At 39.7% G+C, this 26,229-nt stretch overlaps 1 protein-coding gene across 5 annotated transcripts in view; it reads right to left on the bottom strand.

Moving 5' to 3' along the window:
* Positions 1-26,229, bottom strand: part of CEP41 (centrosomal protein 41kDa) — a 52,897-nt gene continuing 26,668 nt past the window's right edge. For 2 of the 5 annotated variants that reach the window (XM_011995854.1, XM_011995853.1), the window contains exons 3-11: positions 23,340-23,387; positions 18,480-18,541; positions 17,407-17,476; positions 11,042-11,186; positions 9,111-9,262; positions 8,352-8,419; positions 6,873-6,987; positions 6,206-6,421; positions 4-5,251 (exon numbers count right to left, since the gene is read on the bottom strand). In XM_011995854.1, the coding sequence (XP_011851244.1) occupies positions 5,103-5,251; positions 6,206-6,421; positions 6,873-6,987; positions 8,352-8,419; positions 9,111-9,262; positions 11,042-11,186; positions 17,407-17,476; positions 18,480-18,541; positions 23,340-23,387 (1,025 nt within the window). In that variant the 3' untranslated portion in view covers positions 4-5,102. Of the gene's footprint in view, positions 5,252-6,205; positions 6,422-6,872; positions 6,988-8,351; positions 8,420-9,110; positions 9,263-11,041; positions 11,187-17,406; positions 17,477-18,479; positions 18,542-23,339; positions 23,388-26,229 lie in introns of all 5 variants that reach the window. The other 3 variants (XR_001007781.1, XM_011995855.1, XM_011995856.1) reach the window with 3 other exon arrangements.

Raw genomic sequence — 26,229 nt, 5'->3', positions numbered from 1 at the left:
TCATATCAATATGGTTTATTGAATGAATGGCTCGGCCTATCAGGAAAACAGCCTACCTTTTTTCTCCTACAATATAATTAGAAGTTTGTAATTCTCATTCCTTAAGTGGTACTTCGCAAGGTGTCCATTAACAGATAAAATAAACCTCGGAAACCCTGGAGCACCTGTCTTCAAGACAGGACACCAGACCCAGACGGTGGAAATGTGGAAATACATACTCCCTGGAGCAGATATTTCAGTTTCTGAATTTCCATCGCCTTTTGTGCAGGCAAGTGGAGGAAAGTTTTCAAAAGAATCTCGGGTGACTAGGAGGGAAGGGAAGCCAATAGCCAAGGGAAAGGTACATTTTCACGGTAAATTAGAGGCATCACCAAGGGAGAACACGGCTGTGCCCACCCAGAGTGAGAAGCACAGAGCGGAGTGGCCGAAAGAACATCCTCTGGAATCACAGTTCTCAGGCTGGCTCCTGGCTTTTCAACCTCCTAGCTCAGAGACTGAAGGCAAACCTGAATCACTTAATTTCTACCCGAACCTCAGTCTCATCTGAAAATGGGGGTGCCTGACTCATCAGACTGTTGTGGAAATTAAATGAGTCAAAACATATAATGAAGAATCTAGGAGCAAAGTAAGCTCTCCACAAACATTGGCTAGTATTATTATTTTCTGGAAATCTTCAAGATTTGAAACAAAAGAGAAAAATAACCCACTCTTGGATGGAGGTGGTGTGTGACCTGTGCGTGCTGAATTCTGGAGGATACTTTAAGCCTGGCAGAGACAGGGTAATAACACCCCCAACAGCTCTCTAGGTACTTCTGTAGAGGGAGATCTAAAAACCTCAGGGTTTTGAATGCCTCGCCTACAAAGACAGGATACACAAGGGGGACGGAAGATAACGAGCTTTCTGGGTCTGCAGAATGACAGACTAGCACTGAGTGGCCACCACAGTGGGCATCACATCCAGACTTCAATCTTGACAGGTTCAATTCATTTATTCATGAACACTTATTAAGGGCCACTGTCATAGGGTTGGTGATTTTCACCCTCTGGGAGCTTACAGTCAAAATAATTGCAACAGGAAGACATATTGATGTCCTTTAAAAGATGCAGCCCTCCGTCCACAGCATTTGAGAAGTGGCCTTTCTTCACCTCACATTTTACCAGGTGCCTCAGGACGTTACACAGGTGAGAATTTGCTTCTGCACAGAACAAAGAGGATCAGCAACAGAGAGGGGGGCCATCAGGGGATCACAATGTGACAGATACAGTTTTGAAAACACATAAAATCATGCACTGAATCCTGTTCTGCCTGAATTCAAGACTGACAAATTTCCACCATTACATTTTCTATGTTGTAACTGACCTGTGTATCCATTTAAAGATGTCGTAAGAATACTTTCAATAATTATTGTAAGTCTAGGAAAGTATTACTACCCAAATGTATTCTGAACATTTTGGAAGCACAATGTTATTTATTGCTTTTGCATGAAAAAATATTTGTTAGTGAAAACTTAATGGACCTGCATGTAAGTACTCAACATGCTCACATAATTAAACTGGTGAATTATAATTATACATGTTTCTGGTGTTTCCTGGGGCGGGGGGAGGAAGTATCATGGGAGTTAAATCTTTGAAAGAATTGGGAAGAAAATAAACACACATTAAAGACACTGAGAACGTTTTGGAACTGGGGAAAGAAAGGTTCTTAATGATTATCTTCAGAGTAGAGCAAGAAGGTGGTCATGGATTTAAATCTAGGTGGACAGAAACTAATTATTCGCTCTAAAAAAGTCAGATAACATAAAAGACAGAATCTATAGCCAATAAACAACATGACAGAAACCAAAACCAACACAAGAAAAATTACCTATGTATTTCTTCCTAGCCTAGGACTCTGATTTCACTTACATTCCACAAGGGAATTAGAGAAAACACGGTCTTTGTTTTGTTCTGTTTTCTTGGTCGAGTAGCCTAAAGTCTTAAGAATTTTTGTATAATTTAAATAGCACCACAGGAAAAATCCCCGAGCAACTAATGAATGTTATTTGTGCTCTTTTCATTCGGATTTATACCAAGCCCAATATGATTGTGCTGGTCCTGGCTAACCACTAAAGGTTTTTTTTAAAAAAAAAAAAAAAAAAAAAGATAAAATGAATGCAGGCCATTTAAATCATTCTACATTTTTCAAGAGATTGAGCCTGACATTATTAGAGCCCAGGGTGTTCCTTTTGTTTTCCAATAAGTAATGTAGCTTTCTCTTTTCTCCCTCACTTTCTGCCTCTCTTTTTCTCTGTGCCTTCCCTTCTTCCTATTTCCTTGCTTCTTTCCTTCTTTTCTCCCTTCCTTAAATACAAACCCCTTTAAAGCATTTAAGGTATTATTTAAACTTTCGCAATCACTGTTGTTCAGGTGGCGCTGTAGCTGTACACGGATGAAGCACCTTCCGTCTCAGGGTTCATAAGCCCCAGACAAGGGCAGCTAGTCAACCCCTGAGACGCTGGCAGGAAGCCATGATCCAGTTGTTGAAGGTGGCTTCAATCCCAGCCTGAGCAGGAAAAGAAATCCAGGCTTTCTGACTGGAGAGCTGAGGCCCCCTGCCCTAATTGGACTGATTTCCTGATTCATTTATTTAAAAAAAAAAAAAAAATGCTTTTCTAGGAGATGCAGCAAAAATCACACCAGTCTCCTGTGGCTCCCCAAATCATCTCGACAGAAAAGAAGAGAGAAGTTGGCAGTTTTCAGCGTATTCATAGCAAACGACAAATTAGTAACTATGTACTTTAATCTTCAACATTCATAATTGCACAAAGCATCACTGGTCATTTAAATAATACATGTCAATTAATCTAATGAAGAAACTGGTAAAGCAATGTAAAAAGCAATACCTCGAGCACATAAAGAATGTTTGATATTAACATTTAACATGCAAAGTGCAGAATTAGAACAGCTCTTTTCAGCATGGTTATTTAAAATCCTTACCAACAGGGCAAAGCAAGCACTATGGAGAAATACACACAAATATATTCAACCCGCCAGATCTCTCAGGTGAGCGCACACCAATTCTAATAGGTCTGGCTGACCTGGCTTTCCACATATATACAGTGGTTTCCAACACTCCAAAGTTGACGATGGGAATGCAGAATCGGAACAAGGAGGGAGACCATTTACTTTCAAAACAGAATGCGGCAGGGAAGTCTCAACTCCTGACAAGTCACCTTTAAAACGGCATAACCAGAACTTTGTTACAGAGAAAAATATTTTTTCCTTAAAATGTATATGTGGCAAAAATGGCTGAAAATCTTGTCCATGCTAGGGGAAAGTTGAATGTGGAAAAATGTGCATTTTTCTATCTACGCTGTAAAGAAAATACAAAGCCAGAGCATTTTGGCATTAGCAAAGCCTGAACTAAGTTCTCAGGCAATAAATTTATGGGGAAACATGACAGACTCCTCATTAAAGCTATGTGTACGTTGGCTGAATTTTATACAAGATTCTTGAATCTTGTGGAAAATTGGGCACGGCTTGACATCTGAACAATGTTCCTGGTTTGTTTGATTTCTAAAGCATCGGAAAATGTTGCACTTTGGAAATCAAGTAGAGAAGAATAAACACACTCTAAAACAGAACTGGGTTGAATCTGAAAGTTATTTTTCCATATGTCTTTATGAGATATTTATTACGTTTATTTCTCATACAAACACAGCCCCCATGCTGGAAATACTGTGGTGCATTTCTTTTTTTTTTTTGTGGCGAGAAAATAGTACTGTTAAGGCAAATCTTACCCTGTAGCAGTTACCAGCAGGACAGGCAATTTTCAGCTGGCTTTTCAGAAGCTGGTTGCCATGACAAAGAGCACAATTTATTCCTCAGTCCCTTATCACAGCTACGATCACAGACCATAAAAATTAACACGGCTCTTTTCCATCTGATTTCAGAGTTTCTCATCCTTACCTGAGGCCTTTTGTTCCCCCAATTAAATGGAATGAATGTCAGTCATTTAGCAATTCAATTAATGCTGATTCAAAATTCCGGCCAAAACCAGAATCTATAATCACAACTTCCTAATCACAGTTCAGTCATGAGAATGAAAAGTAAGCAGGAAATTGCACTAATTACTCAATTAGACTAATACTGTATTTCTAAGCAAGGGCTTACGAGGCTGTCAGCCCTGAGAAAGGACTTCGGAGTTCTCTTCACCTTGTGTGTCCACAGTTGTCCAACCAAAGCTGGTATTTTCAAGTGGCCATAATTTCTATCCATCTAACATGGATGGACTGAAGCTGGGCAATGGGCATTAAAACTGATATACTGACCACAAGTGAGGGCCGCTTTGGTGGGCTTCAAGGGTGTGGTGGCCAGGGCTTTCCCATGAGAGGCCCTCCTCCCCGGTGTGAAGATGCCCACATGCACACCTTTCTGGCTCCAGGAAAGTATCTAATAAGGGGGAGCATTCAGTGAGTGTACAGCTACTCTCCTCATCTTCAATTTGAGCGATGCACACAGGCACTGGCTTCCATACTCAAAATAGGGCCTGCAGTATGCTGGCCCGAGAGCTCCTTGCGGAGTGAGTCCGTTGGGGTGGGGCCTGCAGGCGGCTGGAACCTAAGGCTCATCTGCACCCCTGGAAACAGCTTCTCACATCAAGACTGCAAAGAGAAGCCTTCGTGAAGTCAAGAACAGTGAACGAAAAGGTGGTCAGGAGGGGCACACGGGCGGATGTGACTGAAGTATTTACAAAACAATGAAGAGATACCCAACAAGCTGAACCTTATTTAAAAAAAAAAAAACAAAACTAAAAACTTGGATCCTTTTTTCCTATACAGTTTCACAAGACTTAAATATGCTGTAAACAACAGGGAGGACACTAGAGCCTGTCACGCCTCTGGTTTTTGTGGTCACCTGTCAAAATTCTTCCCGAGGTGGCCTCCCGAGGGGAGAGGAACTGGAGATAGGGAGAGGGAAGAGGGCCTATCCCATACGTATGTCATGGTCTTTTCCTCTGCAGAAGTTTCTGGAAATGACCCAACTTGGGAAATGCTCAGGGGTTCCGAAAAGAGGAAAAACATTTATTTGCCTAAGTTTTTACTTAGGCAGAGACAAAGTCTTTACTTCCAGGGTTTGCCTTGCAGGTGGCCACTGCTGAGGGAGCGGGGGTTTGAATGGCTGGCAGGGCCCCCGCCAGGCAGATTCTGAGTGCTTCGGGCACCAGACACCTTGGAGTCTCTTCCGGAGGAGTTAGCTTGGTTCAGTCGGCCTGAAGGGAGCAAGAAAGAAGGAAGATAGCTGCAAGAATGATTCCAGGGACAATCTGCCAAGTACAGTTTTAAGCTAATGAAGTCATGTGCAGTACCTGCTTTAGGCCAATGATGACCTACTCCTCATCCTTGAGATCAGCCTGAAGGTGGCGAGGGGGACAGAAATGAAGGGAAACACAGATAGGTTTTTTTCCCTTCCTCTCCATCATCCCCAACAAACCTAGTCTGTCCTCCACTACTTCCTTCGTAGAGAGGATGCAGTTGAGGAGCGATTAGGGGAAAGAAAAGAGAACGCAGTATGGTGAAACTAAGGTAGGAAGACAAACCACGGAGGCTCTCAGAGTGGAGAAGCAAACGCAGCAGAAGGAATCAAAAACTTTCCAAGAAAGAATCTGAATGTCTGATGTTTAACTCCTCAGTTTTGCCTGAGATATACTTTTTGATGAAGTCTCTACATTTTTGCCTGGGCGCGGTGGCTCATGCCTGTAATCCTAGCACTTTGGAAGGCTGAGGCAGGTGGATGACTTGTGGCCAGAAGTTCGAGACCAGCCTGGCCAACATGGTGAAACCCTGTCTCTACTAAAAATACAAAAAAAAATTACCCTGGCATGGTGGCAGGCACCTGTAATCCCACCTACTCAGGAGGCTGAGGTGGGAGAATCGCTTGAACCAGTGAGACAGAGGTTGCAGCACTCCATCCTGGGTGACAGAGCAAGACTCTGTCTCAAAAAAAAAAAAAAGAAAAATGTCTCTACGTTTTGATAAAGTCTCTCTTCAGTGCATAATTCTTGCCACTATCTGGGGTCACCTCCACTGCCTCCCCTCCCCAGCACCTGTAACACACCTCCCTAGTATTTTAAGAATCTAAATATAAGAGATGAAGGTTTTCATATGATGAGGTGATATTCAAGGCTGCAAACCAAATATTGTCTTTAAAGGTCAAAAGATCTTACTAGGATGATCTGCAGGCCCTTGCTCCTCTTCCAGATAATATTCTATCTTTTTTAAGTCTTCTGGGGTAAATCTCCATTTGTTCTCAGCTGGTAGGGGTGGCACTTTGGGGCTGGATCGTTTCCGGGCAGAACCAGGAGGAAGGGCCTGCTGGCAAGACGCTGGCAGGGAACCAGTAATCAGTCCTTCCGGGAATTTCTGAGCTAAGACTTTTAGACCTAGGTTTGGAAAAGCATCAGAAAAAGCTGCATTAATATGGCAAGGCCAAGCCAAAACCTGGAAAGAAGCCTGCATGTCTTCTAATCTCTGGTCATCAAGTTGAGGCCAACACAAGGACATGAAATTTTTCTTAACTATTTCATCATTAAGCAAATCATACCAGAAAATATTTGTTGTTACATGGGATTCTGAGAATTCCACAAGAAATCCTTTTGCTCAAGTCTTCCGCATTAGGGCTTTCTGACAGAGCCCTGAAGCAACATCAGGAATTAAAAACATGTGCTGATGAAGCTAAGGGAAGTTTCACATAACTCCTGACTCCTTTCAGCCAGCATGGCTTTTTCTCTTTCTAGAACACTGAATTCTGAGCACCAAGAGAGAAAAGGGGATGCAGGTAGGACTGAAGGATGATTGGCCTTTGAAGTCCCAAGCAGAGTATCACTTGCTCACCTCCGGAAAGCATGAAGAGGTTTTCAAATCCACGCTCGCACATGGTGGTGGCCGCCTGACTGGCCAGCCTTTCATCGTCGTCATACAGAATGATGATCTTGCCATGGGCATTTTTCTAAGAGTCAGATGAGTTAAGGTTCCAAGGCACTGGGTTGATGTCCCAAGACTACGAGAAACCTCCAAGGAATAAAAGGTCAGTCCACCTGTCTGAGTTCCTGGGAACGATGGACAAGCCCATTCTTACCATCACACCAGCAGGGACTGGATGGTTTCCTGTCATGGAAACCACACAAACTGGTATTCGTTTTTTCTGCAAACTGATGTTACCATGGTCTAAGAGACAGTACTAGTTACGGACTTTACATCCTTTAGCTCTCTTATCCTTACGACCCTGGAAAGTAAATATTGCAATCCCCATTTTACAGATGAATAAATAGAACAACTTCTATGCCTAATGTGTCCACTGAAGCCTATTTATGATAGTAAAAATGTGGGAGCCATCTAAAAAGTCCAAAATCAAGGAATAGTTTAGTAAATCATAGTAAATCTGAAGATATTACACAGCATCAAAAATGTGGTTTACAGAAGGCTTGCATCAGCATGGGGAAATACGTCGGAATATGAACTGAAAAAAAGCAGGATACTAAATTACTTATACAGTAAGGTTTCAACTTCGTTAAAAAAAACAAACACGCAAAAGACAGTCTGGAACAAAATATACTAATAGTGTAACAGGAGCCACTGCTCAACTGTGTGATTATAAGAGATTTCAATTTTCCTTTTAATAAGTTTTGGTATTTAAATTATTTTTGGCCAGGCATGGTGGCTCACGCCTATAATCCCAGCACTTTGGGAGGCCAAGGCAGGTGGATCACGAGGTCAGGAGATCGAGACCATCCTGGCTAACATGGTGAAACCCTGTCTCTACTAAAAATACAAAAAAAAAAAATTAGCCAGGCATGGTGGTGGATGCCTGTAGTCCCAACTACTCAGGAGGCTGAGGCAGGAGAATGGCTTGAACCCGGGAGGCGGAGGTTGCAGTGAGCTGAGATTGTGCCACTGCACTCCAGCCTGGGTGACAAAATGAGACTCCGTCTCAAAAAAAAAATAATAATTTTCTGCTTGTATAATTTTTATGAATGAAAAAATTAAAATTTTAAAAGAAAAAATTAAAATAGAAAAAACCCCTAAGTTCTGCTATGTAAAGTTTTCTGGGAGGAAAAAACTCTCTTAGGACCAACTCTCAATGGATCCTAACTCTTAACCTAGTGTTTTTTGGCCCAGGGCAAGACAGTTTGAAAGCCTCCGCCTCAGGAGTCAGGATTCTCGGCAATAGCTAGGAATCCAAATTCTAAAATATGCTCAGCCGAATAACATCAAAGGCCCTTCACAGCATTCTTACCAGGAGCGTGGTGCACGGTAACTTTGATTCTTATAATCCTCATACCACCCAATTCCTTAAAATGCAACAAAGGATACATATTCAAGAATATCATTTGAATAAGGGTTCATTGTTCTAGACAGAGTTGCAATTGGGTAACTGTAAGCTGCAAAGAGAAGAAAAAGTTTAGGAAGTCTGTTGTTCTCTTAATACAACTTGGCCTCAATTCCCAGCTGGTTTAAAATCTAAGAGTTAAATACATCTTCAAAATTCATAAGCTGCTGGGCACGGTAGTGCACACCTGTAATCCCAGCACTTTGGGAGGCCAAGGTGGGTGGACCGCCTGAGTCCAGGAGTTTGAGGCCAGCCCGGGCAACATGGTGAGGCCTCATCTCTATAAAAAATACAAAAACAGCCGGATGTTGTGGCATATGCCCGCAGTCCCAGGTACTCGAGAGGCTGAGGCAGGAGGATCACTTGAGCCCAGGAAGGCAAGGCTGCAGTGAGCCATGATCGCGCCACTGCACTGCAGTCTTGGCCACACAGCAAGGTATTGACAAAAAAAAAAAAAAAATCAACGAGCCATAAACCTAAACACTTCTGTGAAAGCAAAGAAAGAGGGCACTATGAGCAAAGTATGAAGCTTCATTTCCCTCCTTCTGACCGCCACCTGTGAACATCAGCAGCCTCTCAGAGTATTTTATGGTGGAGCCAATCCTGTAGGATTCCATAATGGATCCAGCTAACGTACGGTTTGCTTAACTGTCTACCATGAGCTGTGGTTCCAGCCTGCCTAGACTCAAGAGCAGGCTCTCTGTTCTTGAGAGTGAAGCACTTTAAAGCCTTCTCTCTCTTACCTCCAACAATGTGGCACTGCTGGTAAGAATCTCTATCACGCACATCTAGCAGCAGGAAGGGGCAGTCAGGATAAGGTTTGTCTTTGGTATTGGGCTCTGCTTTCTTCACTGGCCCTTTGTCTAGATCCAGTTCCCCAACACCACTGATGACACTGCAAGTGAAAAAGTAGGTCAGCAGAAACTAGTCAGAGGTTGGTGGCTTAAAGGTCAAACATATTTCTTCAGAATAGTGAGATGAGTGCTCAATCTCTTTTCAAAGGGCGCTTCAAAGGGAAAGGAACATGGACGTGGTGTCTCAGTTCTGCCTCTGAATGCAGGATCCTGTGGACTTCCTCTTCTACTACACTGGACCCCACACAGGAGACCCACATGTCCACACTCACCTTCAGACAATGCGTGTCAGTGCATTACATGGCTGAGGGGTTAGGGACTGAAGGGTGCATGCTGCCTCTAGCCACAAGGGCAGCATCAGAGGGAGAAGGAAGGGAACAGTGAATCCAGTGGGGTGAAAGAGGAAAGAATATGGTTGGTAGGACAGGAAAAAGGAAAGGCATTTCTTTCTAGGTATATTATAAGTAATTAAAGTAACAATAATGCTTTATACATTTCATATACGTAGTCAGTGACCTATCTGCTATGGTATTGAGTCTTAATACTTCCATAGCTCTCTGTACTTACTTCAGTTTTGTAGGTTACAACATTGAGGTTGACGAGGCTTTAGATTTGGTGGCATTCATAGAATGAGACAGAGGAAGAGCTGGGATTAAAATGAGGAAGCTAACCACTACCACTAACAGTTCTGAGTCTACGGTCAATCAATCACCAAAACTGGTCACCGTCTTAATATTATAGGGAAAATGTGGTAAAAACATGAATCAAAGGAATAAGAAGATTAAGTGTTATGAACAAAATGGGAAGCAGTGAAATATCCTTACTGGAATAAGAAGATGGTTACTTTCTTAGGAAATATCAAGACACATATGCTAAATCACAGCTTAGTATGTACCTTAGCTCCCTTCCCATAACAGCAAATCAAATTCTGCGTTTAAATCCAGTAAACACTATAACTCTGTGCTATATAGTGCATATTTTGTTGAACCAAAGGAGAAGAACATCTGTTTGATAAGAAACTGCATCCTCAGTGGAAGTCCTGTTGGCCTATCTCTTCTTGAATGCAATTTTAGAGTCCTTTTGCAAAAGTTAACTATAATAATATGAAGCTAAAAGAATAATAACAATGGTGAAATGATGATAGCAATTCTTTCTCTGGTAGAACTAATTTCTCTAGAACTATTTTATCAGTCAAAGGGATGGATATCTGCTGAAAATCAGTACTGTCTTATAATCAACAGTTAATATTAGTGAGAAAGTACTACACGGACTAAAGTCCATGTAATCCATGGAATAAGGAGGCCCATGCCTTAGAAGAAGGAGCAGAAGAATAAAATAAAAAGAAGAAACAGCCACGTTCAGCTTTAGAATCAGCACCAAGTACTGCTTTTTCCTTTGCACCTACTCAGTATCAGAGCACTACGTGTGGCACTGTCACTTCCGGACCGGGTATTATAAGCTGCAGCAGTCGGAAAAGGGGGAAAATCATACTCTCTGAATCAAGAGATAGTATTTGTAAAGTAATTCCTCATAACAAACTTACATGCAGGAGGGAGAAGAATGGAACTGAGAAATGAAAATTAAACTCTCCTATTAATATATTCTCCATTAACTCAGTAAGAATGCAGTGAAAAAGATTCAGGAGGTGGCATTTACACAAAGAGAAAGTAGAAGGCTGAGATTAAAATGTGAGACTTTATTCCTGCCAATTCTGTTTCTAAGGCAAGAAAAAAACCCCAAAAAAACACAGATCCCTGAAATTGGCCTCTAGGTTAATATAAAGGCAAAACACAGTGAAAATATGAATCAGCTTCGAGTACCTCTGAAGGGTTGAGCGGCTGGAGTCCCCTGCTCCTGCGTTGTTTATGAGCTGCTCAGGGCTCGGCGACTGCTCACCTGGATTTCCTTTCCCGTTCGTCCTGGCAGTGGTTTCAGCATCAGGGTCTGAAGCTGCAGAATCATTGTCTAATATTTACGAATGAAGAAATAATTAGATTGAGCCTCAGGATTTGTGTTTACTTATTAGACAGTTCCAAAGACATGAAGTCAAGAAAAGGAAATCTTATCATCATTATTACATTGCTGTGGAAGTGCTAATGTACAAGTTCCCAAAGTGTGGTGGACCCCAGATATCCCCAAGGCCCTTCCAGGGATCTGCAAGGTAAAAGCTATCTTCATAAGATGTTACTTGTCTTTTTTACTGTGTTTATATTTGCACTGATGGTACAAAAGAAATGGTGGACAAAGCTGCTAGCACCTTAGTAAAAATCAGGGCTGTGGCACCAAACTTTATTAGCAATCATTGTATTATTCACCATCACGCATGCATTCATAGTAAATAAGTATGGCAGTCACACTAAAAGACGGTCCCTGTTAAAGCAGTAACAGTTACTATTCTTATTAAATCTCACCTTGAAGTACATGTTTTTTTAATGTTCTGTGTGATGAAGTGAGGAGTCCACATACAATTAAGTTTGCTACATACCAAATTACCAGGGTTATCTCAAGGAAAAGTATTAGTGTGATTGCTGAGTTGCAGGCTGAACCAGTAACTTTTGCTATGCATACCATTTCTGCTTGGAAGATAAACTGACAGAAAAACTATGGTTAGTTAGACTTGTGTATTTGGCAGACATTTTCTCAGAAGTGAACTAAATAAGCCTGTTATTTCAAGGAACACTACTGATGGCATTGTTGCCAATGATTGTATTTTGAGCAAAACTCGAAGTTTTAGAAACTGTGTTTGCCATCAGGAACTGAAGTATGGGGAGCTGCTTCCCCATGCTTACAGACCTTTTTGGTAAGACAGATCGTGAGAATAATATATGTGATTTTTTTGACAGTTGTATAATAAAATGTATTAACCTTTGGGAAGATCTTCGTAACTTGGTGAACCAATATTTTCTAAATGGCCAATGCATGATGTTATACAATCATGCACAGGTAAAAGATTCAAGATATAAGACAATTACACTGAAGGTGCCTGATTTTAATCTAACAGTATGAAAGATTCATTGATATGATTTCAGATTCTACATTACAGCTAATCCTTAAGAAACTAGCAGTTGTCAAGTTTTATCTGAAAGGGCTATTAAAATACTTCTCCCTTTTCCACCTACAGGTTTGTGTGAGCTGAATTTTCCTCACACACTTTAACCCAAACAGCATATCACAACAGACACCGCAGAAGCAAAGAGGAAAATCCGCGATCCTTTCATTAAACCAGACACTAAAGAGATTTACAAAATACATAAAATAATGACGTTCTCAGTAAAATTTTGTTTTGGAAATAATGCTATTTTTCATAAAAACTTGTTATTTATGTTTGTAATGGGTTTAGTATTGTTATTTTTAAGTGAAATAATAAATAAATACTGTTTCAGTTCCCAGTTTAAATTTTTAATACAATAAATATTAATAGACATAAAGCACATAAGCCAAAGCTCTTTGGGATCTTCAATAATTTTTAACAGAGTGGAGGAAGAGAACAAAATGTTTGAGAATTTGCTATTCTAACCAATACAATAAGATTAAAAAATAATAATAATAACAGGCCAGGCGTGGTGGCTGATGCCTATAATCCCAGCACTTTGGAAGGCTGAGGGGGGTGGATCACTTGAGGTCAGGAGTTTGAGACCAGCCTGGCCAACATGGCGAAACCCTGTCTCTATTGAAAATACAAAAATTAGCCAGGTGTGGTGGCAGGCACTGTAATCCCAGCTACTCAGGAGGCTGAGGCAGGAGAATCACTTGAACCTGGGAGGCGGAGGTTGCATTGAGCTGAGATCGTGCCACTGCACTGCAGCCTGGGCAACAGAGCAGGACTCCGTCTCAAAAAAATAAATAAAAAAAAATAAAAAAAACAAGTCTAATTATTAAAGAGGATATTAATTTTGCATATGATATGATAATATACCTAGAAATTTTAAGAGAATAATATGAGAATAAGTGCAATAAATATGTGGTTAGATAAAAGAAATGCTAAAATATTTGTCCTATACACCAATTAAAAAATGACAGGAAAAAAAACCTCATATACAGTAACAACTGCAGCTATCAAACGTACTCTCCAAGAAATGAACCTAAACCAAATGTAAATAACCTATAAAAATGTATAAATCCTTTATAGGACTTATAAAAACGTTACTTAGAGGCCTTAAAGAAGACCTCAATGAAGAGAGTGACACACCCTGAATGTTCCTGATCGGGCAACTAAAACTAAAACATGAGTCCCTCCCAAAGTTAACTTTTGGCCTTAATACTAATCCCAAAGGGATTTTTTTAAAACTGAAAAGGATTTAAAAAAAAAGAAGAGCAAATACACACACACACACACACACACACACACACTCAGATCCTTTTTTCCTATTCAGTTTCACAAGACTGAATATATATTCTGGAAGCAATATATACCCATGGGTTTTTGATGTGTTGGTTTTTCATATATATGAGGAAATAGGAAAATATATGTATATACATACATAATTAGGGGCGATTTGGAGACCTGCCTTATCAAATAGTAACATATGTTAAAAAGGTAAATGATCAAAATAGTACAGCACTGCAACCATAACAATGGAATATAATAGAGAACATGGAAAAGAATATAAACAAAAAGTCAATACATTCATATCATAAATCAGTGGGTAAAGGTAGAACTACTGAGTATATGGTGCTGGGAATATTTCTCAACTATCTGGAAAAATCTAATTCAAATAATCACCTTGTGTCATATATCAAAATACATACCAGATGGTTTAAATGCAAACAAACAAGCCAATAGAAGAAAATGTAGGTAAATAATTTACTAACATTGAATTTTATGAGTCTAAAGCAATAAAAGAAAACAACAGTATGGGCTAATAGATTTGATCATGTAAAAATGCAACCTCATATATATCAAAAACCAACACGAAGAAAATTAAAAGGTGAATAACAAATTAGGAGAAAGATCTGTAACACACATAAATTAAGAAGGTTAATATACTTAATTTATAGATTTAAAAAATTAACTAGCTCTGTAATATAAGGTGAAAAGAGTAAAAATGCAATAAGATCATGTGCACGAGGCAAAAATGCAAACAAGGTTAAATTGTTAACATGGAAAGGAAGTCTTGTCCCCACTGAAGACATGCGGGCCCTCCTGCCTCCTTCCCCAAGGGACGTATCAGTGTGCTAAACACTTTCACGTATTTATGTCTCATTCCAGAAATAAAACATTTACATGTGCTTGCATATATTTTACTTCTTCCCCAGGAGAATTCTATTCATATTATTTTATACTTTGGGTTTTTGTTTTATTGTTGTTTTATTTTTACTTAATATAGCCTGGAAATTGTTCCAACTAATCAAGATTTTTTCCTCATGCATTGTCAAGTTAGTATTGTTCTCCACTGTATAAAGATATCATAATTATTCAGAACTCTCACAAATCCGTAAGAAAAAGATGAACATCCTATTAGAAAGAAAGGAAAAAGAGCGTATAAACTCCTTAAAAGAAGAAATATGTATTTATGACCAGTAAACACACACACAGAGCATAATCTTACTATCAAAGAAATAAAAATCTATTAGATACTATTTTTCATCTATTAAACTGGAGAATATTTACAGAAATGCTAATTATTCAGCTTTGGCTAGGACGAGGAAAAACAGGTCTTCTCATTCACTCCTGGTGAGAATGCAAACAGGTAGAACCATGCTGGAGAGAATGTGGCAGTCAGCACTGGGTGTCTAAAATGGTTCCACCCTTTGACCCTCTGCAGCAATTTATCCTCAGGAAATAATCAGAATCATACAAACATTTACATATATACATTGTAGCATTATTTTATAAAGGTGAAAAATCAGAAAAAACTGTAATGCCCAACAACAGCATAATTAAATTATGGTATATCCAAAGGACAGACATTAGATGACAACACAATCTTTATAGTCATGCTTCTGAAGCCTATTTAGCGACAAAGGAAAGTATGAATGAAAAAGGGATAACTGAAAACAGCACAATACAAAGTTATACAAAGAATATAGATTTAATTGGGGTGAGGGGTTAGAGAGGGGGAAAGCGGACCAAAACATACAGAGTGATTATTAGTTATTTAATTTGCTTCTTTATATACTTTTTACGGCTTCCTAACTTACTAAAAACACACTTTTAAGTTAGGAAAAAGCGATAAACATTATAAAAGGAGTTTTTTTTTGTTTTTAATCCCTTCAAAGATAGCCAGTATGTATACAGATACAATCTGTTCCCCAGGCACTCCTGAGTGAGTTATTATCTGTGTAGAGCACTAGAAAAACACTAATATTACTCACACATTATGGTGTCCTACTTTACAAGAGCCTACTTTGCTGCGCAAATTTATCTCAGAAGAGAAAATTGCATGTGCCCATATGTTCGGGTGCTGCAATCTCAACAATGAATTGAAGGACCAAATCTAGGTGCTTATATAACCCAGTTAAAATTGGGAGTACTTGTATAAGGAGACTCAATTATCTCTGTTACAAAGAGCTCTTATTTCTCTGCTTTGTGAGAGGCATCTGTCAAAGATAAATTCCTGTCGTTTTCAGATTCTCTTTATCCTCCCTAACAAAAACCAGCCCGGGGAAATGACAGTTGAGTTGCACAAACCCAGTGTTCAGACTTCCTGAGAAACTTGTCTTGAAATCAGAAGTCAAATTCCTGACCTACATCAACCTTAACAAAACACATTCCTCTTCAATAAACAGCCACACGCTGATTGCTGGGTACTTCAGGATAAAATAAAGACCTTAACTCTGTGTATTCTTTTCATGAGAGTACAACTAGGAGGTTTTATTTTCAACTTGGTATTTAAGAAAGGAGATCTGGAGCCTACCTGTCTTTCTAGCCTTATCTCCTACCCAGTGCCTACTCGTCCCTTAGACCACAGCCAGATTGGATGACTCAATTCCCCAAACATGCCTGGTGTGCTGTCCTCTCCATGCCTTTCGCAGGCTGCTCCTCAGCCTGCAACAGCCTCATCTTTAACTTGTACCTGTTGAGATTCTACCCCACTTCAAGGTCCAGTTCCAGTGCCTTGAGGAAGCCTACCTCGGTCTTCTTCCTTTTTTTTTTTTTGTTTTTTGAGACGGAGTCTCGCTCTGTCGCCCAGGCTGGAGTGCAGTGGTATAGTCCTCAGCTCACTGCAACCTCCGCCTCCTGGGTTCAAGTGATTCTCCTGCCTCAGCCTCCTGAGTAGCTGGGATTACAGGCGCGCACCACCACGCCCGGCTAATTTTTGTATCTTTTTTGGTAGAGACAGGGTTATACCATGTTGGTCAGGCTGGTCTCGAACTCCTGACCTGGTGATCTTCCCCGCTTGGCCTCCCAAAGTGCTGGGATTATGGGCATGAGGCACCAGGTGTGCGGCACCGTGCCTGGCTGCCTACCTCGGTCTTCTAACTAGAAGTGTCTTTCCTTCCTTGGAACTCTCCCACAACATCCTGCATCTTTCCTAAAAGCACTTTTCAGTCCCTTAAGGGTACAATGAAGGCAGCAAGAAGACACTGAATGCTACTGGAGACACTTAGATTTGTAACCCAGGTCCCTTCCTTACTAGCTGTATCACTTTGAGGAGGCAGCTTAACCTCTGCAGCTTGGGCCTCTCATCGGTCAAGTGTACCTTCCTGCCAGAGTTTTTGAGAAGATTAAGTAAGAAAATTCATGTGAATTCACCTTGCAATATACAGCCAACAAACGATGGTTTCCTTCCATTCCTCCATTTAAAAATTCTTCCACCTTAGTAATTCTGTGGTACTGTTATCATTCAGCCCACCTAACACATATACATGTGTGCATGTGCACATATATGACTGTCAATTTCATGTCAGCAGAGCTGTGCTTTGTTCATCTCTGTAGTCTCATAGCACTTAATGTGTAGGTACACAGAATGCTAAAAATATTCATTGAAAAAAGTAATTAGTATTTTAAACACATCTAAAACATTTAAAACTGTAAGTGTTAGAGCCAGAAAACCAGATGGCTTTTTAAAATAAGAATGAACAACTAAAGTATCAGGTAGCATTTCCCTGAGAGTAACAATCTAATTACAAATAGACACATCAAAGTCCCAGTCCCTGGGAACAGACAGCAAATGTGTACAGGGTGAGTGTTTCAGTCAAATGGTCAGCCTGTTATTTTCCCCACACCCTCAATTCTCATTACCTTCCAGCCTTTGAATCTCCTCAGCTGTCACTTCCAGTGTTTGATCAGAGAGGGAAGCAACTTGGATGATCTGATAGAAAAAAGAATGAAATGTGTGGATGTTTGTTTGTTTTTAAACAGAGGCAATTTTGTCTTTTACAAAAGACGAGGAAACAACAAACATCAAAGATCTCTTGTTTGAAGAAGCTGTCAGTGTCCTCAACTGAAGACTGAACCTCAGGCCTCCTTCCTTTTGTGTTGGTAATACACTGCAGATGATCATTTCAGAAGAAAAGCACATTTAGAACACTACATAAACTTAGAATGCTAAGAGGATAGTTTAGGACAAGAAACATGAAGAAGAGTTTAAAACCACATCTGTATATGTCGTGATCCAAGCATTACACATTATTTCTTGAAAATGCAATACTGACCTAGCATAACATAGAATGGGATCAGCAGTTCTCCACACAATGAAGAAGTAAATGTAAATGTAATAACAGATACACTGATTACAGTGTCTTATACTTCTATACAGTATTCAGTTTTAAAGCACTTTTCACAACTTAGCTCACAAGACCCAAGATTCAACTTGAGTGATGCCGGTGGAACTCTTGCTTGGGAGCTGGAGAGACACCGTCTCCAAAATTTTCAAATAAAAGAAGAAAGTGACTTGCCCAAAATAACAAAACGGCTTTGGTAGGATGATTTGGAAAAGATCAGTCCAAGAAAAGGAGAAATCACTTGGTTTCCAGAGAAAAATGCTGAAACAATCCAGGATCCAGACTTGTAGATTCTAACTATGAAGTTAAATGTATAAGGAAAAAAACCCCTAAACCACAAGTTTAATGAATTAAAAGTAGGGCAAACATTTACTTTACAGAATTCTTATCAAAGAAGAGAGAAAAATTTCTCACCATCCTCATGTGAACACACATACCACATACCAATTAATTTTCCCATAGCTGAACGACATACAAAGAACCAGAAGAAACTCCTCGGCAAAGATTCCCTAGAGGTGAATTTAGAAACACTCACATAAAGTGACACGAATTAGACAGTCTTTACTCCAGTGGGAAGATCACGAAACTTACCAGCTGGGCAAAAGTTGTAACTTTTAGTCTCTTGAAAAGCTCATCTTTTTTGTATCTATAATCTGAAAAATATGGTGAGACAAATATTTATTTAGATTTATTTTGCTTTTTTAGAGCTATTCTTTCTAGCTGTCAAGTTACGTGGTCTTTCAAGTTATTTATATGCTTTTAAATCTATTATCTCATTTGAGCCTCATGATATCCTCAAAATTAGGTGTGGCAGGTAGTAGTATCATCTGTTTAATTTGTTTCCCTTTGCTTTGTCATTAGGAAGCTTGAAGTTTAATTTACAAACTACCTTTGGTCTAGTGACTACCCCTTGCCTTTATTTTATTAGTCTACCATTTTCCTTTAACTAAGTTGTCTCCACTTTGACTACATTGTACTCCGTGCACTTTTGTAAGCCGCCTCAAATCCTTTTCAGAGCAAAGCAGGGAAGAAATGTCTGTGTTTTACAAATGAGGACAGAGACTCAGAGAAGCTGAACAGCTGGTAAGACGTTCATGCCCCACTATTGTGACTCCAGCTTAAAAAGAGAGCAAAAATATTCCTGCCATTACACACTATGCTGGAGCCACAGGACAACATTTCTACGTGTGTGCTTGGCTGGACACACAGCTGTGATTGGTTCTGATCATCTCTCAGCTTCTCTCCAACTTCAATTTGATAAAAATTAACCTATTCAGTTTCGCAAGATGAAAAAGTTCTGCAGTTCTGTTGTACAACAGTGTGAAAATACTTAATGCTACTGACCTGTACACTTAAAAACCATTATGATGTTAGGTGTTCTGTGTTTTTGTTTTTGTGGTTTACCACCATTTTATTTTATGTTATTTTATTTTATGTTATGTTATGTTATGTTATTTATTTATTTATTTTTATTTCTCTGTCGCCCAGGTTGGAGTGCAGTGCCGTGATCTCGGCTCACTGCAACCTCTGCCTCTCAGGTTCAAGGAACTCTCCTGCCTCAGCCTCCTGAGTAGCTGGGATTACAGGCGCCCGCCACCATGCCTGGCTAATTTTTGTATTTTTAGTAGAGATGGGGTTTCACCATGTTGGTCAGGCTGGTTCTGAACTCCTGGCCTCAAGTGATCCACCCACCTCAACCACCCAAAGTGCTGGGATTATAGGCGTGAACCACAGCACCCGGCCCCACCATTTAAAAAGATAAAATAAAATAAAACCAACTTAGGCCAAGTTTGGTGACTCACGCCTGTAATCCCAACAATTTGGAAGGCTGAGGTGGGCGGATCACTTGAGTTCAGCAGTTTGAGACCAGCCTGGCCAACATGGCAAAACCCCATCGCTACCAATAATACAAAAATTAGTTGGGTGTGGTGGCGCACACCTGTAATCTCAGCTACTTCGGAGGCTGAGGCATGAGAATCAATTGAACCTGGGAGGTGGAGATTGCAGTGAGCCAAGATTGCACTACCGAATTCCAGCCTGGGCGACAGTGAAACTGTGTCTCAAAAACAAACAACAAACAAACAAAAAAACAACTTAAAACATCAACATTTATTCAGTGCTGTCTTTACAGTTCTGAGCTGTAACTCAAATATAGGTACTTCCGTACTTGTGTTAATAATTCTTCCCGTCACATTAAACAATTGTTAAAAACGAAGCCAGTCGCACTTTATCTGTTATCTGTTCCATAGATGTGTGTTAAAGGCTAGCATCCTTAAACTGTTTTGAAGATGATAGTCAAATTCTGAATGGTTTTCAGTGTTGAACTCTGCCCACCCTTATCCTTTCCTCCTCACCTAGGTTTTTATATTGGGACCCGTGACTCCTTAAATGCTGCTTCATTATTTCAGAATTATTCAAGGTTAGCTGGTTAATTGCTATGACCTTCACAGCATACATGTCTCGTAAACCAAGACTCCTAGCAACAAAGGAAAGGATTAGAGGTATTTAAGGTTATTTACCTGGTGTAACTGATCACTTCCATGAATTTTCCAAAAACCAGCACAGACCAGGTGGTTACTTTGGAGGATAATGTAATCTTGGTTTACCAAGCACCTTAAGACTCAGAGTCAGGAAATGATACTACTTTAAAAACTAGCCTTCTGTAAATATATCAAGGCTTTTTTAAAATAGGGAACTAAACTTCTCTGTTCTAAAATGTCTTAAAGAGAGTAATTGGGCTAATAACAGACCATTACTTCTAGAAAATGCTTAGAGATGTTGCTTCTGGATACAACAAAGTAGCAAACCTATAGGCAGTGGAACTTCTAAAACCTGCCGGGCTGCAGACCCAAATAGGCCGAGCTGAGGCTTTACAAAGTACAACCGAATAACTACAGTGTTCCTTTTGATTGCCACCAACTTGCCCACCAAAAGTCATTTATGCAAATCAAAACAACAGTAAATCAGCAAATGGAAACAGCTAACAGCTTTCAAGTAGTTTTCACTGTGACATTTATCCACTGATATTCTTCTGGTGTGGTTACATGATTTAAAATGCTTCTAAGCATAAAATGTATACTTTGAAATCCCCATTAACTAAACAGAGATTAATTTAAACAAACAAAAGACTGCTTTATGCTAAAGATTGGCATTTCTACTGTCTTCTGCACAAGCACTAGAAGCCCCCTAAATATTTGAACCTGAACTCTACGTACCTGGTTCTGGTTTAGAAGGACAGCCGTCAGTAGGACTTTCTGACATGATTACTCAGAGATAAAAGATCAAACTAGATGTTTTACAGTAAGTTTAAATTTTTATAAAAAGGATGATTGGGAAGGCTCTGTCAGTCTGTCCTTGCAAGAGCGAACAGAGCTTTAAGAATGGAGCTTCTGCTGTGTGTCTTCTCCCAAACTCTGTGTTGAAGACAATCCTTGTTTCAGATACGTTATCAAGGTTTTCTTCTCCAGTAAGTCTAGGTTCTAAGTCTGTCTCTCTCGAGTTACTGGAAGGACAGAGACCTGACTATCTAGGATGTTTCACACTGGGTCCAACTAGTGTCATCTAACCACCAGAAACCAAGAATGGGCTTTGTAAATTGTCAATAGACATAGACTGTCTATTTTCCCCAGGTAGAGTTGAAAGCATATTCAGATTACAAAGGATTTCTGCATTTTCAGGGTTCTGTTGAAATGTGTTATTAGCAAAGGGAAGTTGGGCTCACAGTGGAAGACAAATCAAAGGAAGTAACAGAACAAGGTTTGTGGTTTCACAGAAAGAAATGGCATCTAAGGTAATCTGAGTAAAGTGATGGGTCTAGGGTATCATGAAACAAGGGAATATTCTCCTCCCTTTCAACCCCAAAGAATACTTACAACAGAAAATGGGGAAAGAGAAGGAAATATCTTCCAAAATGTAGATGCCAAACCAGAATCTAAAGCAATTCTGTCAGGGAATCAGCACAAAGTGTGTGAAATGGGGTAACAGGAATCTCCTGCTCTACTAAAAGGAAGCCTTCCACTCCTACGGAGGGAAAGTGAAGTGAGCATTTTCAAGGCTGTTTTCCAAGGGTATTTCTTCTGGGAGATCACCTCCACGCAAGGTTTAGATATTAAAAGAAACCACATTGTACTTTGAGGAAATGTTTTAAGTGAGGTTCTGGCAACCTGGGCGGAATGGGACATTTTTATGGGACAAATTTCTAGTGAGGACATGTGAACTCACACTCAGCTGCAAATGGATGAGAGGTGACAGAGACAACAAACCCCAAAAGAAGCAGGACAGCTGGATTCTGCCTGCCTTGGATAAGTTAAGGATGGCAACAATGAAGTATAGGTGAGTAAATGCGATCTTTCTTCAGAGTTTAAAAGTATATATTTTATATAAATATTTAAAATACATATACTTATGTAATATAAAATGTTTAGGAAGAAAAGAGAAGGATACTGTGGCATTACGTATTTTTAAGAAGTCTATAGCATTAGCCCTTATAGCTGAACATGGCAAATGAAAACACAGCATAAAGCGGCTCCTGAGTCCACATCTATTGGTTGGGGTTTCCCAATATTACAGCACTTCAAATGGAACTTTGATTTCAAATAAAAAGGTCTGCTGTGTAACAAAAGAAAATGTTCTGATGTATTCTCGATGTGCAATTTTCTCTTCCAAGAAAATGTACATTACCAGAGCCAAGTCCTGAACTATGATCAATCAGAGTACCTCTTTACCACCATTAACTACTCCCCTAGCACTGGGTTCTCTTATTCAAGACACGAGCAAATCCATCTTAGAAAATAGATGTTTCTACTTCTTCCTTAATTCTGGCCTTGAAGTGTACACTTTACATCAGTTTTGGATGCAGATTGAAAAACTATGATTTTGCGCAAGGGCAATGCACTCAATGACTGGTAACATATCTTTGCAGACTAGCTTTTTAAAAGGACGTAGATGAAATATGATTTTTAATTAAAAGTAAACAGACTGCAATGAATTGATAATACATAACGCTAAGTTCTCATGTCCCTGTCTTCCATGAATACTCTCATTTATGCACACAAGAATGTTCTGAAGGAAGATATTATTACCCCTATCTCAAATAGAGACAAAATAAGACAGAAAAGATGAAATATCTTGAAGAAGGGCATGAAGATTGCAGTACAATGACACTAGAAGCTTAACCAGAGCTCATTCCACTAGATCTGACTCCACAGGCCAACACCAATGTCTCCTATGGGATAGAAGTAGGGCAGAATTTAGGCCTACAAGCCACAATCTGAGGAGCAGCCCAGTACAGCACCCAGGATCTCCCACAGCCCTTGAGGCACCTGCTAGGCTTATCGGATCATCCATAGCTCTCTGTGCCTGTCAGCTGTAGAACACAATTGTTAGTTAAGAACCAACTTAGAGAACAACTGTAGACTTCCATTTTCCCAAACCATCAAGAGTGTTACTTACTTTTCTTAATCTCTTCGAGCTTCTCAGTATATTTAGTCATACTGTTACCTAAAAAGAAAATAAGGGTTTTAGATATACTTTAAATGGAAGCAAATGAGCACCACTGTGGAAACAGAATGGAGGAAAAGTATCCCCTAAGCTTTCCTGTCCTGTTCTTAGGGATTCTGGACAGCAGCATACAGGCCACACACAGTAAAATCTTTTGGATAATACAGCATTATTAAAAGTTGCAGAGCCGAGCGAAATGTTTTGGTAGAATGTGTTTAAGCTGGGATGCATACCCCCAAAACATTGAAAAGATCCAGGAGATACGATGATCATTTTCTATCAATTTGTTTTTCAAGTCTAGGCTTTTCTCCTCCTTTTATCTCCCCTGCCCCCGCTGATGATCTTTTTGTGGGGAAGATATATAGAAGAGGAGCAAAAAGGAGGCAGTGTTCTTTGAATGTCTAAAATGTGCCTTTGTGGTTACCCAAGCAACCCTCTCCTCTCGGCTTTGTCTTCACAGTTTCCTTCTCTTTCCTGAACTTGCTCTTCTACTATTCATGCTCACGTTGCAGTCTGAACTAGACTACACAGTCTACACACTAGTATTCACCATAGATTTAATGTGCTGAGAAACAACAGCAGATTCTCGCCACTGCAGAGAGCCCCCAGCCCTCATGTTTTACAGTATGTTTCTACAATACTAGGTACTGGCCAAGGTGGTTTGGAGGTTTTCAGACTTAAAAAACTCAGCCAGGAACCTTCTGGTTTCCAACTAAATTCTAGCTGTCACGCCAGGGGCTATTATTTTTTACTGGGTGTGCTTCGATTTGATTCAATTCAACGCAGCAAGCTCTTTCTGGTATGGCAAAAGGAAAACATTCAAAATAATTTCTCATTTCTAAAACTGCGCTCCTAGCTTTTTAAGCCTGGAGAGGATCTAGTCAGATGCAGCCCCAGTATCAGATAAAAGAAATGCTTTCAATTAATAGTAGCGTGAACTGACATTTTCAAGGACTATTCTGAACTTTTCTTCACATTCGGGTGAGAGGTAGAAAAAGAAAATCCTTGCTCTGAAACCCAAAATACATTTTCAAAAAAACAACTTATTTCATTGGCTATTATTAAATCTTTACCATGAATTCACCATGGAATAAAAATCCACCATTGTTTTCTTTTTTCTTTTTCTTTTTTTTTTTGGTCTTAAGACACACACTCTCTGTATCCAGGACCAAAAAGGAGGATTCAGAGTAGGCCTGGACCTGGAAGTTCCAAGAGAAATGAAGGCAGTCAGGGCTGCTAGGAAGGCCTAAGCCTTCTCAAGAGAAACACTGAATACCTCTCAGAAGAGGCCCAAATCACCAAGATTAGAACCAAATACAGTCTTTCCTAGGTTCTTCAGACGGCAATTGACCTGAGATGTGACCAGATCTTCAGAGCAGAAGCCACGATTTCTTCCTGGACACACACATCTCTCCTGCCCACTGCAACTCTGAACTCAGGCGTGGACTTGCCTGGTCAATACAATGGGGGAAGAAGATGGCAAATCAATATCCTGTTCAGCTTCCCAAGTCTCGTTCTTAAAATATTTTACCCAGTAGCTTTAGGTTATATGTCCCTGAGTCACCCACAGTTGCGTGTCATTGACGTGGCAGGTAGTTTCTTTCGGCTAGGGAAGCTTTAGGCAATCTAGTCAGAAAATGAGGGACAAAAAGGATCACCTGATTTGTCTGATGGCACGGCAAGCTGGTAACTAAGCCAGGATTCGCATTTCCAACTTCCTGAAAAACATGTCTTTTCTTGTTGTGTTGTAAAAAAACACAATTAATCATGAGGTAAATTTGTAGGAAATGCTACTTCCCTAATAGTGAGAGGTGGGGATCATCTTGTGTTGTAAATTCCCTGAGGAATGGAAAACATTAGTAGCCAACCTTATTTATCCAGTCTTTATTATTGAAACACTGCATTTCCAAACCACAACCTTATTTTTTATCCAGTCTTTATTACTGAAACACTGCATCTCCAAACCACGACCTTATTTATCCAGTCTTTATTATTGAAACACTGCATTTCCAAACCACAACCTTATTTATCCAGTCTTTATTTTGAAACACTGCATTTCCAAACCACGACCTTATTTATCCAGTCTTTATTATTGAAACACTGCATTTCCAAACCACGACCTTATTTATCCAGTCTTTATTTTGAAACACTGCATTTCCAAACCACGACCTTATTTATCCAGTCTTTATTATTGAAATACTGCATTTCCAAACCACGACCTTATTTATCCAGTCTTTGTTATTGAAACACTGCATTTCCAAACCACAGTGGTTTCTACTAACAAAGTGTCTACACTTCATTTCTCCATTAATTACAAACATTTCAGGGTAATTACACTTAACACTTTATCTTGTATCAGCTGACCCTCACCACAATGCAGGGAGGTAGGCCATCACGCCCACTATTTGTTTTCTCCCTAAAGGAGAAGGCTGAGAAACAAACGTTTTTTGCAGAATTATACAAATATTTGGTGAAATTCAGAACAAATCTGAGAGGACTACTGATGAGTTCTTTTCACTACAGACATTCATTCTATCCAAGAATGGGGAAAAAAGGAGAATGGAGGATTTCTTCCTTGTTTTAATTGGACAAATGAGATAGCAGGATGGCTGACATAAAAATACCCCTAAAAATGGTTTGAGAAATTATGAAAAGTAGCATTTTTATCCCACTTTGTAAACTGCTTGTATCTTAACTACGTAGCCTATCTTACTGTATCTAATTGCATCTGAAAATAGTTTCTGACTACCTTTTAAAAAGATTGGAAATGAATCCATTTCATAATTCACTTATTTATAAACATGGCTTTGTTTCATACAAAAGGAGCCTAAAAGACTATCCA

Source organism: Mandrillus leucophaeus, unplaced genomic scaffold (assembly GCF_000951045.1).
Source record: "Mandrillus leucophaeus isolate KB7577 unplaced genomic scaffold, Mleu.le_1.0 Scaffold5, whole genome shotgun sequence".
NCBI lineage: Eukaryota > Metazoa > Chordata > Mammalia > Primates > Cercopithecidae > Mandrillus > Mandrillus leucophaeus.
This window is presented reverse-complemented; position numbering and strand designations above follow the sequence as displayed.